At 35.2% G+C, this 15,567-nt stretch overlaps 1 protein-coding gene across 2 annotated transcripts in view; it reads left to right on the plus strand.

The window, feature by feature from the left end:
- Positions 1-14,719, plus strand: part of BCKDHB (branched chain keto acid dehydrogenase E1 subunit beta) — a 110,514-nt gene extending 95,795 nt beyond the window's left edge. For both annotated transcript variants that reach the window (XM_068183917.1, XM_068183915.1), the window contains 2 exons: positions 9,319-9,471; positions 14,383-14,719. In XM_068183917.1, coding sequence (XP_068040018.1) covers positions 9,319-9,459 — 141 coding nt within the window. In that variant the 3' untranslated portion in view covers positions 9,460-9,471; positions 14,383-14,719. The remainder of the gene's footprint in view (positions 1-9,318; positions 9,472-14,382) is intronic.
- The last annotated feature ends 848 nt before the right edge of the window (positions 14,720-15,567 follow it).

A 15,567-nucleotide genomic window follows, 5' to 3' on the forward strand; every position in this document is an offset into this window, starting at 1 on the left:
TGTGGAGAGCTTGCTCTATGAAAACAGCTTAATGGTGCCTGCCTTCTTCCCACTCTCAAAAGGCAGACTAAAGGCATGTAAGTCCTGTTTATAAATTTACTGGGAAAGTAAACCAAGGTAACTAGCAGAAAAGTGTTTGCTAAAGTAATACTGGGGGAAAACTATATATGAATGAATCTGAAATGAATAGCTTGAAATTAGAAAAAGTTTCAAGATGTCATACAGAAGGAGTGTGAATAAAACAGCCAATAACCACATTACAACATTATCACCACACTGGAGTACAGTACAATAAATTATTACCAATTTATGATAGAAACTGTGGGCCTCCTGTGATGGCAGAGACAGGACTTCAGTTCCGAGACCTTGCCAAGTTTTGTATCCTTACTCTTCATTAGAAGTTTGGGGAAAAAGCCCTAGTTTCAGCTGTGCAAGGCCTGGTGGTCTCATATGTTGAGAGGAAATCAGGTGTATGGTCTGGTGGGCAAAGAAATTTCCATGACTGGATAACTGTTGTTTAAAAATGTGCTTTGATTTCGTGGTTGCTCAGCTGGGAGAGCACATCAGTGTAAATGCACCTAATCCCTTACTTCTGACATCAGAAGTGGCTTTAGGTGACAGGAAACCTGACTCAAGCAGTGGTGAGTTTGGTCACTAGGAAAGGAAATAAAATCTCAGACTTTCACAGAATTCTACATTTTGGGTTCTCCCTTTATGCTTCCTGTTGCGTGTCATGTATCCCACTCTCTGTGACTTCAGGAGGCTAGAGTTGATGCTGCTGTACAATCACAGTATTGGATACTGGATGAAAGAAACCAGAAGCCCAATGTACTTCAAGAGCTATGTTAAAAACTGAAAAAAAAAATCTGACATAGGGAACACTAATTCTCAAACAATCCTGCATTAGGTCAATACTGGTGGGTTTTTTTTTCAGGGCAGATGTAAATTAGGATTGCTATTTAATAATTAGCTCAATAAAATCAGGCCTTGCAAATAGTAAATTAATGTCAATTTGTACTATAGTTCTGTTTTATATTTATTATATTCTGATTTTATTATGCTATTGAATGCCATTTATTAGAGAGATCTAGTCCAGTAGCGTCCTGACAGATTGAGTTCTGCAAAAATTTTAGTTAGTGAATAAACTGAGAATTTCTCTCAAGTACTTACATGAGGGAAACACTGCTTTTTTTACTGTTTAGCAGGCACAAAGGTGGAAAAGAAAATCTCAATTTGAACTCTACTGCAATTTTTCTTTTGCAGTATTACCAATAGCTTATTTTTGCATTTCATTCATGTCAATTTTATGTTGAGCACTAACTGAAACGGAAAAGAAGAAAATTATGAGAGGTGCTTTACAGTAACTAAAGGCAGCTCTGTAGGTATTTTACTTTGTTTCTTCATTAAGAAATGTCACTGTACAATTGATAACATTGGTGGAAGACATAGGTTCGGTTATATAAAAGATTTATAGTTTCGACTTAAAAGTAAGTTCATTAGTGGAGTGAAAATTAAATTTGTGTGAATGATTTAGTATAAAAGTAAAATTCACATGACCATTCTAAGTATTAAATTTATTTAAATGATCTAAAACATAGAACAAGTTAAATATTTGGATCTAATCCAGTGAAAACTTCAGTGAGACTCCTAAAATATACATTTGACATCGAGTGTTATGTTTCTCTCTTGTGTAAAAATACTAAATTCTGTTTTCTGTGTTTCTGTGTGTAATATTGCTGAATATGTCACAGGGCCCACACATTTGTTTTTATACATACATTTCATCAACTCTTCGAAATCAGGGCAATAATTTTGAACTGTTTGTTTTGGCATAAAAGAAACTCAAAATTTCATAGCCTCTGAAATATGTTATTCTTCATCTTCATTTTTGGATCAGTTTTTAAATTAAGAGATGTAATGCGAACTGTTTATGGTCTTATTAAACATTTTATTTTAAAAGCATTTGGTTTGCAGCCCATTTCTTGGTCTTTTGTAACAGAGTTGCATTGACTATATATAACTGCAAAATTTAATGAAGTATTCATTTCTTATTTTCTTATAGGTCTTGTTTTTGTTTGTTTTGTTGGCAGTTTTTCATTACACTGGAATATGAATGTAGCCTGTTTGAATAGTAATTTAGGAAATGAAGTGTAGAATGATCAAAACTATAAAAAATTGCATCTCTCTAGGAAAGAAGAAAAGTTAATTAGTCTACGAAATTTGATGAAATAATTATTTCATGCTTTTTAGGTTAGCCTGTACCCAAAAGCTCAGTCTCCAATATAATTATTTTAGTGTTTCTGAGTACTTTTTTGCATAAACTTTTATATTAAAACCTCATTACATTTTTATCCAACTTTTTAAACTGTTTCTGTAGAATAAAAATTACGTCTCTGTTCTCACCAGTCAGATATCTTAGCTGTTAATTTTGCTTTTATATGAGAGATTTTTATTATTCACTTGAAGCTTTTCACTAGAATTCTTCTACCTGAGGGCTTGAACCATCAATTGGCTTCTGATAAGCTAAATTTATAAGTAAAATGATGGCTTGGTTTAAATAATACACCATGAAATTCCTTATATCTTTGTGTCAAGTAATCTAATAATCCCCTCCACTCTGAGCCTGTTTTGCAAAGGTGATCATATAAAAAATCTGGAGAGATATTAGGTAAGCCCTAACCTTTTAATGGGAGGACAGGATAGTTCCTTTGTACTTGTGTCTCCCTGGCTGCCTGGCCAAGCTGTAGGTTTGCCCTGGGGAAGGATTGGGTGACAGTCACAGTGACAATATCATTCTCACTGCACTGTCCCAAAATGCAAATGCTTCGATATAAAAAGGGAAATGTGCTGGTTTAAATTGTTTAGTAACAGCAGCTGAAATTGCATTTCCTTTGAAGTTCATTAGTGCATGTTGAGTGAAATACTTCTACGAGTATTTTACTGTGCCAGATACATAGACTGACAAGGCTGTCTTTGGAAGAATCTCTCAGCTGCCTCAACAGCTGTAAAAATAAAAATACCACTCACTGACTTTTAAAACTCTTAGGAGCAAATCCTTCCAGTCACTTCTGGCATGCTGAGCTTAACCAGAAGATGTTTTTACAAAATACTTATATAAGTAATTAGAATGGTAGGTGATAAATGATGATCAAAAAGTTTAAGTTTTGACTACACTGGTAGCATATTACTAGCTTTGTTATTAAAAGCTAGGAAGTAATTAGAAGTAGGTTAATCTTTACTGAAAAGCTTAACAAATGTTTGTTGTGCAGAACAACTGCTCATTCATGCAGAAAAATGACCTGTGCTCTACAAACATTTTCACGTAAGAATAATTTTATGCAGGCACTTCAGCTCTGTTGATTTCCCTTGGATTATTCAGCCATGTTATTGTACGTGTAGCAGTTTGCAGGATCATTTACTGAAGAGATCAGTTAGTAATGCCAAGTAGCTAAATAAAGCAACTATGTTCAGATACTTAAGGGCCTGGGAAATCATTCTAGCTCTGGGGTTTTGTGCATGCTTTTAGAAAATATGTGGGTCCTGCTGCAAATATTTGTAATTGCCACTTACGAAAGTTCACAGGAAACTTGGAATATCCTATAGAATAAAATAATTTGTAATGACTTTGCTGTAAGGTGGTTTGCTGCTATATAGAGGAACAACTTCTGTTCAAATAATTTTGTCATATTCTGCATATCTAACATAATCACCTAGGAAAAAATAGTATTTCTAGTATATGTAGCAAAAAGGTGGGAAGTGATTGTCTAGCGGATTGCCATTAATTATCAAAAACCTGACTTGCCAAAAGACATTTTTATGGTTCACTTAAAGTAGCATATTCCATAACTTTGAAGTCATGCCACATCCTCTTGAGGATATCTGTCTTGTGCCCTTTATTTTCTGGAGAAGAATTTTGCTGGCTGCTGTACCTCTTACCCCAAACAGTGCAAATTATACATTTACTAGGAAGACCTTAAATCCTGTCTGTGTGTTCTTCTGAATTGAATATATTTCAATTCCAGTCCTAGATTCTATCAGAATCAATTTAAGCGATGTAATATTTTCGTAGAAAGTCTTTGCCTTTTTTGCATAAAACAAGATAGGTTGTGAAGAAATAAAATTTACTTTTTATTAATTTTCCTCCTTGTTGAAAAGATATTTATTTGACAAATAAAGTTTTGGGTTTGTTTGGTTTGTGGGTTTTTTTTGTTTGTTTGGTATTGTAAATACCTTGGGAATGCAGTGCTGATTTCTTTGTGCAGTTCTGCCACCAAGAAAACTCAGCCACTTGCCAAGGCTCTATTTCCAACAGCTTCAAGTAAATGCTGATGCTGTCAGTGTTTGTTGGAGTGGTTCTGTTGTTAACTTGATAAGGAAAATTTAATAGACCATACCAGTTGTGTATTGGGTTATTAAAGATTGTTCCGTTCCTTTTTGAAGCTGGCTGAAATGAAATTCGAAAGCGCTCTTCAAGCCGGTGTACTAATTGTTCATTTTATGTTATAATACTTTATCTTTTTTAGAATAAATTTTACTTTTTCTCCAAGTACTGTTTTATGTGATTTATTACTGCAAAGACAATATTTGCAGTTAATTGTTTTTAATGATAACAAGGCAATGAATTACACAGAACAGACTTTTTTCCCCCCTAAATTTTTCTTTGTTTTATAAATACTGAAGTATTTTTTAAGCAAAAGTATAATCTCTTTTGGCAATTGAAAAATAAATAATTTTAGCAGCTATTTTTCTGTATTTGACAAGATACTATTTACATAAATTCAAAGAATCGGTAACAAATAAAATGGATCATTATTAATCTGTGCTAAGTTATAAATATATAATCTTAAATTTATTTGAAAAGGAGAAAAATATTTGATAGAAGTTAAAAGTTTACAACATACATCTGCAGAGTTCTCTGGGGAAAAATTGTGTCACGGTTGTAACTATCAGGAAAAGATTTATAAAAGTACTTTAAGACAAAAATGGCTAGGCTGTTGGAAAAAAAAAGTTCCTCTAAAGAAAGAATATATAGATCACTCTTTCTACTCATATCTCAACTTGAAAATATCTTGTGGGTGCATTGTATAGTGCTTACGTAGCTCATAGAAGTGACTGTTCATAGGAATGTGACTTATATTTGTTGTCAAAGCAAATTGTGTTTAAAATGTGGAGCATTTGGTGCTTGCAGCTGTAAAGTACTGTACTACGATCGAGAAACATGTGACAACTGAAGACGCTTGACTTTTCTGTTATAGAAAGTAGATTTTTAAAATAAGACATTATTTTTAAGCAGAAACCAAGGAAAAAGATGTTTAGTCTTTATTTAGTGTCAGGTTTAGTGCATGAAATCCACATTTTATAAAATGAGGTTTGATTGACAACATCTTTGGAAAGCTTCTTTTGAAAATCTAAGCTATAAGTTAAACAGATTTTATTGTAAATGAGATTTCCATGTTCATTATTAACCTATAGTAGGTTTCATCTTATTTTTACAATCATAGGTAATTTGCAGTTGAAAATCTGTATGTGGAAGTAATAGATAATACAGATGTAACAATCACAAAAAAAAGTGATCTGAAATAAATTTTCTTAACTGTTTAAGCCCCACACTTTAGTTTATGACAACAGCATAACTACATCTGAATAAAAATCCAGAATAGAAAGTGAAACTGATGCAGTAAGTTTTCCCTCTGAAAAGTTCTTTAATTAAATATATGTTTTTTAAAATTTTAAAATCTGTAGATGAGATGGCAAAATTCAGAGTTCTAATTGACAGAATAGAACACAATTTAATTAAATCTTTGCAACCTTCAATTCATTTGCAAATCAATTCCTGAGTCTAAATTTTGTTGTTATTGTCAGCCAGAAAATGAGTACTCCTGCATGAAGAATGTTCATACCATTTGCCTTGTGTAATGGACTTTATGTTTAGTCTTCTTTTTATTATAATAGCTATAATACCAAAATAAGCATCAAGAGTTCTATCTCTTTGTATTCATATTAGCCTTTAATATAAACTTTTTGTTTATCATCCTTCAGAAAGCAAATTCCTGTACTTAAAAAGGAGTTGTAAAATCACTGGTCCCATGTAGTAGCCATCTGGCATTCTAGTAGCTGTTATTTTTTGGGGTACTTATAGTGTTGTAAAATAAAAATAATGTGGGAGAGACTCTGAGGACATAAAATGTTGCAGAAATAATTTATTTTTACAGGAAAGCTTTCTCACTTATGAAGTATTCTACACACAATAGAAATGAAAAATAAAAATTTTTATGGATTTTAATCCATGCCAGCTATGGGGGAAAATGAAATAGATCAAAAAAATATAGAAATAAAGAAATTAAGACTATAAGGGGGGAAAGATTGAGTTTGAATTTCTCTGATTTGCTAGGTATTCGTTAAATAGTCTCATTTACCAGTACTTACTTACCAAAGTGTTTGCATTTGAAGGTCTGTTTACTGTGACTGTGGAATTGTAGAGATTCCCTTCAGATGAAGGACAGTCTGGAGCAAAAAAAATTCTTTTAACTATCTTCTTCTTGACCAGATGCCTGAAAGCACTTCCTCCAAACGGCAGATGAGATTGCTTTATTTTTCCATACATTGCAGATGGATGAGTAATATTTTCTTTCAGTAATGCCCAATAATGAACTTGATTTTATATTTTATCCTTTTTGTACAAGTGTAAATCTCTGTAAATGTCTGCAGTTCTCACTCAAAGATTTTTAAGAGTTTTTAACTCAGAACCCTGATTTAGCAATGAGTACCTGAATCTGATAAAAGTGTACTTTTAAATAAAGCTAAAATAAACTTGGATAAGTTTTTCTATATTAGCATACTAGAATATTGTGATCTGGGGAAATAGATTGAGTGTACCACATACTGGAGGATCCATTGCACATACAATTATGCAACATCTAATAAGTCCTTTGTTTTAGCTCCTATTCTAAAAATCAAGGCATGTGATTGTTTTAAAGTGTTGCATTTGACTGATTGCTGTGAATTTCAAGAACAGATTTTTACTGGGACCTGTGCTCTTAAGTTGTTTTGAAAAGTCTTAATAAGAGTATATTAAGCATCAAATGTTGAAACAGAATTATGTGACCAATTACAGGCCTTTATATCCTGATATAATAATATATTTTCCAGAAAGCTTTGAGTGAAAATCAGGCAAATGAAGGAAAATTGGCAAAGGTCATACTGAATAACTGAGGCCAGAATTTGGCCTCTGCAGTTAGGAAGCAGGGCAAGAAGAATAGCAATTTAATGTTTTGTTGGACTTTTTTTTTACATTAAGAAAAATTTAGATAGGATGAACTAATAACTATAGCTGTTGGTTTCGTAAACACTTTTCTAACAAAATAATAATTTTTTACTTTTTTGAATTTTGGGAGTTATGGAATATCCTGCTAATAGTGTATGACTTTTTCATACAGGTTTTCAAAACTAAACATTTTACACTGAATCAAAAATCCCATGTCGACTACTTTACTTCCAAAACTATTTAACTTCAAAGTTTTTTCCTAACGTCTTTCCTGGAGAGATATCAGTTTGTTTAAACAGTCTGTCTTCTAGACAGTGGTCTGTGTTAGATACTTGAAAACAGCACCATGGGACTGGGAGGCTGCAGTCTTCCATGCTTTGTTGTAATGCAACTGACAGGAGCATTGGGCAGTCAGTTTTGGGATTGTCCAAAATCTATTGCCTTGTCTTATTGGTCAGTTACAACATGGGAATCAAGGTCTGTTTAGTATCAAAATTACCCTTGCCAGCAGGTCAGAGTAGGACATCATGATCTACCTCATGGACAGATAAAGGATTTATTACACTCTACTTTCCAGGATTTTGTACTAGTGTGAATCTTTTGCTTTGCAAAGTAAAGAATGCCTGGAAATGGAGCTCAAAAATATTTATATTGTTTGCCTATATCTTTTACCTCAGCCCTACTCAGACTGTGAAGTTTTCTAGGTGAATTAATGCACTATTAAGTGCAATTGATACTGTGTGCAATCATGCAACTTCTTGGACTTTTTACTTTGGTTCATTGTCCAGAAAAAAAAAAAAAAAACAACACTTCACAATACTGTGAATGTTGTGATCTCAGTGTTCTCAGTGTGTTACCAGTACCTTCTATACTGCCAAATATTGTGATGTATAGAAAGCACAATAAGTAGAGTTAGGCTGCCATGGACTGCAAGGCAACATGCATTCAAAACAGTTCATCAGTCTGAAAAAATACTTGGCACTCCTTTGTAGAAAAGCATTTTTAACTTTTTGTTAAAGCGTTTGTAGAAAAGCTTTTTAACTATTTTCCCTGTCGGCCTGGCGGAAAAGGACTGGTAGATAATACTTCATCTTCCATTTTGCTGAGCCAAGTACAGGGGAAGTTGGCCAGGATTTCTCAGTTGTTGCACTCCATAGAGGAGAGACCAGGAGGAGACATGTTTTATCACTTCATTTGTCTGCTTTGGAAAGCAAATACCTATATTAAAGATATGGGGAGAAAAGGGAGCTGATAATTAGCTTCAACATCAGTTTGGTCTGGCTAAGTTATTTCTACATCCACTTCCCGCAGATTTTTGTGGTCCATGCCATTATTCTGGTAGTTGAGAATAATAAGATGGAAACCCCACTATTTATTTAGTTATTAAGGCTGATAATGTTAGATAGTAACAGGTTACTTTTAAATTAATGAGGCATTTGTACTATTTTTTGCCATTCTAGGTCAAGTAATGAAACTCTCAGAGTCATTAACAAATCTGATCTCCAAGTAAAACACAAATTGTGGGGGGTTGAGTAGAGCATGGATTTGACTCAAAGGTTGGAGATATGCAAATCCACTTACTTTTCCTAACTGCTTAATGCTTAGACAAAGCCTTAATAATCTAAGAATTCAAAGAAGTTTGAATATTATGTTCCTTTATCCAGCAAATACTGTGCACTCTTAGATTATATATTTTTTCGGTATGTTTAAAAGTGGCACAGGAAAGAGACTTACTCCTTTGCTCCTAAAATATTTGTTTCTTGGCAGCGGTTGTCTGAATGTATAGCAGATGTACTAAGTATAATCTGCCTATGATTTAATGCAGCAGACATGCAGAGAATGAAAATAACATTAATACAATTTGTATTTTTAATAAGGAACTTTGTGCAAGAGGAAGCACTATTCTGGTTATGACTGCTTATTCAGTGATATAAATAGAACTTTTGAGTTTCCAGGACTGTCAGTCTGGCAAAGTTCATATGACCCCAATTTGTGATGCAAGACTCCTGAAAAGGATATCCTCACTAACATTTATTCTGTATTTTTGTTAACAGGAAGAATGCTTTTTGAATTTAGAAGCTCCTATTGCAAGAGTATGTGGCTATGACACTCCCTTCCCTCACATCTTTGAGCCTTTCTACATCCCAGACAAGTGGAAATGCTATGATGCTCTTAGAAGAATGATTAACTACTGAGCAGTAGTACAGGTGAGAAATAACATCTTGTACTGACAGGTTACCTGCAAGGATTCTGACAGGACTACTGCAAGGTTTGGGCCTATAGTACTACTTGTTTATTTAATTGATTTATTTATTATTAAATTATTTATTTGATTTACTACTTTATTTAGTTATTTATAATAAGAATTGCCTCTTACGGCTTTGGGCCTTCAGTCTTAAAGGTATCTGAATATTTTTGAGTACTGCCATTGAAATCAGTGTTTAAAATTAATTACCTTGCTTAATCAGTTTGAAAATTAAGTGTCTTGAATCCTGAGAAGTGCAAAGAGTATAAAGTGAGGGGTGAAAGGAATACTTATGCAGATATTATATTTTCATCTCTATTAGAATACTCAAGAGTTACTTCATAGGCAAACCACAGTGTTAAATTTTAAAATTTTTCATTCCTCAGGGTGGCCTGTAATCCTGCAAAGTACAAATAACACCCAATTTACTCTGAATATTGGCTCTGTATTGTGAACATACAAACCATATTTTTCCAAACCGTTGGAAATACGTGAAGCATCTGTAGTGTCTTACAGTTCTGTTGAATTACTACTATTTAATATTTATTATAAAAATAATTTTTCTTTATGGTCTTCAATTTAATTTGATCATGCTTGAAGATTTCTATTTGCAGAGCACAAAGACTGAAGTAATATATATTTCTGCATCTTTTACTCACAGTCTGTAACATCTTCTGTCTCATTATAATATTATACTAAGTAACACTTTACTGTGGGGTGGGCTGATGAGGATTTAGAATTGTGCTTTGGGAGAACTTCTGGTGTATAATGACCAAAGTTTAACAGTTCAGAAAATGTGTTAACACAACATATTCTGTGTTTCCTTTAACTGAACAAAGTAACCTAGTTTTTGAGATACAGTCTTGCTGGATCTTGTACATGGGAAATGGAAAGAAGAAAACAGTAGAACCTGTAATGGACAGGCAAGGGATTTTTAGCTGTTGGCACCAAAGACAGGAGGGCCAAGATGGGCCTTATATTAGGAGCACCATCTTCTCTCTGTTTTACCTCTAAATTAAACTATGAATTAAATTTAAATTAAATTTAGAGCCACAGATAGAAGGTTACCAATACCATAATGTTAATTTCCTTTATATGCATAGTTACTTTCAGGAGACTCTGACATTCCACTCTGTTTCCCTCAATAGCAAATAGTGGAGTTTCTTTATGAGAAATGGGATTGCTACCAGTGATACAATGTCTCCAAAAAATAATGTAGTTCTACGTTTCTCAAAAATCCCTTGTTACTGACATACCAGAGCATTTCATAGAATCACAGAATATGCTGAATTGGAAGGGAGCCATTAGGATCATTGGGTCTAGCTCCTGGCCCCGTGGAAGACACCCCAAGAGTCCCATCATGTGCCTGAGATTGTAGTCCAAATGCTTCTTGAACTCTGTCAGGCTTGGTGCTGTGATCACTCCTCTAAGGAGCCTGTCCCAGTGCCCAGCCACCCTCTGGGTGAAGAATCTTTTCCTGATATCCAACCTAAACCACCCCTGACTCAGCTTCATGCTGTTTCCTTTAGTCATGCCTTATCATGAGAGTGAAGAGATCAGTGCCTGCCTCTCCTCTTCCCCTCATGAGGAAGTTGTAACTGCAGTGAGAACTCCCCTCAGTCTCCTCCAGGCTGAACAGACCCAGTGCCCTCAGCTGCTCCTCACACAGCTTTCCCTCAAGGCCCTTCACCATCTTTGTTACCCTCCTTTGGACACTCTCTAATAGTTTCATGTCTTTCTTACATCATGGTGCCAAAATCTGCACATGGAACTCGAGGCAAGGCCACCCCAGTGCAGAGCACAGCAGTACAATCCTCTCTCTTGCCCAGCTGGCGATGCTGTTCTTAATGCACCTCATTTCCTTGGAATTAAAAGTAAAGCTATTTTCTGGCCTGTCATCTTTTTTGTAGAATATGTAATCAGTGCTCTCTTTTTTATAACAGTTCCCCTTGCTTTTGATCTGGGTTGAAGTAATATTTATTTTCTTCTTTTGTTTGGCACCTCTGTAACAAAGTTAGGGTATCTTACCTAAGGAGAATTGGTTTGGTTGTATCTGTTCCTTGAGGCGAGTTACTGGGTCATGCTAGATAGCCTCTGATTTGCTACTTTTCAAAGGAAACCAAAGGATCAAATACTGTTAGCTCTTTAAGAAAAGGGAGACAAACTGATGACATTTGGTGGTTCAGAGACTTAGTTAACCCCCTGTTCCTCTAAAGGATGGTAAAATGAGGGAGGTATGAGTTGAAAAAATGGATTCTGAGATCGCATCAAATTTAAGCACAATCCAGTTTCGACACTGGAAGTCCACACTAAACCTGGTCTAAAAAATTTGCCTGGATTTAGTATATCAAGGGGCAGGTTTATGTGGGGTTGTCTGAAAGACAGTGTCAAGACAGAAAACTCTGCTTTCTGCTTTGTCTAACAAAACATCCAGAGATTAGGGCCCATAGCACCATATCTTTGGTTGGTGTGACTAGTGTCACAGAATAAGCTGCTCAAAGTTTTTCTGTGTTTTTCTATGAGAGAACATTAATGTGCCTTGTTGTAAGGCACATTTCAGGGGAGTATTCCCTAATCTTTCTGTCTGCTACGCATTGCTCTTACATCCTTGACACAGCAGTTGCAACAGACCTCCATTCTGCTGTCAACTCCACAGAGTTTGCCTGTAAGGTAGCCCACTTATGTTTCTGAGAAATGGAAGGATTGCTTTACATTTGCTTATTTTTGTATTCATGGTAACTTTTGTTACTTGCCATTGGTTTGGAGTGATGAAGTTATGTGTTCCAAACCATCTCATATGTTGTTCTAAGAGATGGTTATACAGTTTGTGTGAATTTGAGCACAGTCAGTCCTTCTGGATGTTAGGGAGGTTGGGCCCCTTCATGTTCTACTGTTGGAGAGACAGGGGAGCTAGGAGTTCCCTGTGGTGAAGAGGGTTGTAGGGTTGGCTTTTAAGTTACAGAAATGGTCAAGCTGATGTTGCGGTTTAACCCCAGCTGGCAACTCAGCCCCACACAGCCTCTCTCATTTCCACCCAGTGGGATATGAGAGAGAGAACTAGAAGAGTAAAAAAATCTGGGTGCTGTGGTTAATAATTTCTAAAGTTAGCATTAGTATCTTAATTTACATTTAGTTTTGTTCAGCCTATGTTGACAGCATCTCACACACAGGTAGTTGCTTATCTTGAGTTTGTCAGTACAGATGGATTTCCTGCATAAAGACAGTGTTTGTTAATGTGTCCTGTGTACCTCACCAATGAGACAGGCAAGAGCAAAGTCTCTATCTTTCAGCAGTTTCTCAGTTATTAAAATTTGTAGCTATGTTAGGTATATGAGAAATAACTTCCAGGTAGGCAGCTGTGTTCCAGATATCTCTCTGTAGCTGGAAAACAGATTAAAAAAGCAGTGAGATAAGGATGGATCTACATTCCCTGGGTAAATGGAACAGTGTCTGGCTGTTTGTTTGGAGAGGGGAAAAAACCCTAAAAGAAGAAGCAGAAGATAGCCATGAAACTGAAGAAAATAGTTAAAAATTTTATAATATATGCTCTTGTTCACAAATATGTTGAGGGCTGACTGTAGCATAGAAATTGCAGGTATTTAAGTGCTTTTCTGTTATATTTTGCAGCTTTTGCTATCACATTTGCATATATTGGGTTTTTTTTTTTTTTTTGGTCAGATTCTGAATTTTAAAGGTATTCCTTGCTAGGTTACAGTTTACCTCCATGAGAGTGTGTGTGTTCATGGGGAGCCATTGTTACTGTTACAAACTTAGTCTCTAAAAATGCAGAGTTATCACACTGAACTTCATTGCAGAACTATTTTATGAGAAATTTAATCTTGGTGCTTAAAGGTTAGGTGATGTTAGGGGACCTTAGGGGGCTTAAATTTATTTTTCTTTCCAAGCATGCATTTGAAATTGGTTGTGCTGGGAAACAGGAAGGGACCTGGAAGTACATTAGTTAGCAGTTGTGTCTTCCTTGCACTCCTGGCTGTTTGGCAGGGCTTCATACAGGTTAGCTTGAGAACAGGACAAATGTACTTCCTCTTTCAGTTAGATAAATAAGATATGAGAGGGTGTGCAAGATCTTTTTAACCTGAGACTAACAGCCAGTTTTTTTCAATACATAAGTCACAAATGTGGCAGGCTTGACTGCCTGCTTAATAAGTGCTATCTGTAACCCACTAGAATAAACAACCTCCAGAAGCTTGAGTAGGACACAACATTCCTGGTTTATAATATTTTCCTTCTGGATGACAAAAATCATACAGATGGTCAGTGAATGTCTTACTTACAACAAGTGAGTAGTCCACATATAAGATACCACTCTACTAGAGCTATGAGTTAGACTGTTAGTATGGCTGCTGCAAGTCTATACCTGCATTCAGACATTGCTGAGAACTCATGCAAGAACAGTAATGAAATTATCTTTAAAAAAATCCCTGTAAATAGGAAAGGTGTTGACTATAGTTTCTTTAGCAGACCCCTCTTCTCTGTAACAGTAGAATGATAGTATATCTAGTAGAAAAAATACAAAACATTTGCTTAACACTCTAGAGTAGGAGGGAAGGTAGTTCATCATAAATTTCTTTGCATAAATGGCAATAATTAGTGGTGTGTTGACTTTAGGTATCTTTTGCAGCATTTCTAATTTCAGTGGGTCTACCCTGCCAGCTTTAAAGAGGTAATATAGTATTTAATAAAAAAATCAGTAAATAATTAATAGTAATTTGTTTTAGTTCAAACACCTTGAAGTTAAGACAATATGAATTGAAAAACTAAGATTACCCTGGAGTGTACTGTCTGTTTAATGTGCAGGTATTAGTTTCAGTCTTCAGATTTATAATTTATTTTGTCATCTTTTTTTCTGCAGAGAGGAGAAGAACAACAGGGAAATACAGAAGCTGCCTTCAAAACTCTTGACATTTTAATCAGATCTTTTGGGTTTGGAATTTACATAGCAGACTTTTCTTTTAACTCAGCTATCCTGAATGTTTATCTTGGCTATTCTTCAGCAAGTTCAAATTTTCCTTAATTATGAAATCAGTGATGGGCAGGTGATTGTTACAGTAAGTAGTTTCAGATGTACTTAAAGATATTCCAGATGTTGAATGAAAATTGCACATTGCCATGCTTCACTAGGTTACATCTAGACTTCACTGTGTAAATATTAGAAACAGAATTTTATTCAATAAAACATATTATGCTCATGTTGTCTCTTAGTTTTACTATTGTTTTAGAAGAACCCAAAGAAGTTATTTGAATGTGACACTGTTTCCAGAAAAGCACAATAAACCTTACACAGCCAGACCAACTTGTGTGATGGAGACCTGCTTTAACTGGTGGCAGCAGTGTTTTACTTGAGGGGCATCCTGCAAAATAGTCTCTAATACTGATTTCCCTTTCTGCAAAGGGAAGTTCATTTTTCTTGAGAGGGGAGGAGAGCTTTTTTTGTTTTGTTGCTGTGAGTGAGAGGCTTAATTGGTACATCTTTGCTGCAATATCCTTCCTTCTAGAATTGGAATGTGTTTGCTACTAAGCAGTTGTGCAAAAAACAATTCCTCTTCTTTTTGCCTGCTTTGCTCTCCATACAAATCAGTCTCATGCTGCATTGCTTCTTACCAAATGGGGGGAGGAGTGGGGGGGTTGAGGAGATGGATGTCAGTAGCCAGATAATCACATTTCTGTGATTATTCAGGAGGGCCTTTCTGAGAGAAAAAAGAATACCTTTGTACACAAACCTGCTCAGCACATTCCTCAGGGTGACAACTGAAACACACCAGGGAGGAACCTGAGGAGGATAACTTCACATTCAGTATCAGTGGATCTATGGAAAGCGCTAAACTGTTATCTTTACAGGTCCTACCATGTAGTGTAAGATTCTGTCTTCATAGTTTGTGCATTGCCTAAAGAATTCCACACCTGATAATGAAGCTAGTTCTTAATGTATCCAATCAAAATGAGATTGTTGTGAAATCTTGTAAGTCTACTGTAAATGCCATGTATAGAACTTGTTTATTGTCTGAAATAAGATAGGTGCGTTACATACTTTATATTT

Source organism: Anomalospiza imberbis, chromosome 3, assembly GCF_031753505.1.
Source record: "Anomalospiza imberbis isolate Cuckoo-Finch-1a 21T00152 chromosome 3, ASM3175350v1, whole genome shotgun sequence".
Lineage (NCBI taxonomy): Eukaryota > Metazoa > Chordata > Aves > Passeriformes > Viduidae > Anomalospiza > Anomalospiza imberbis.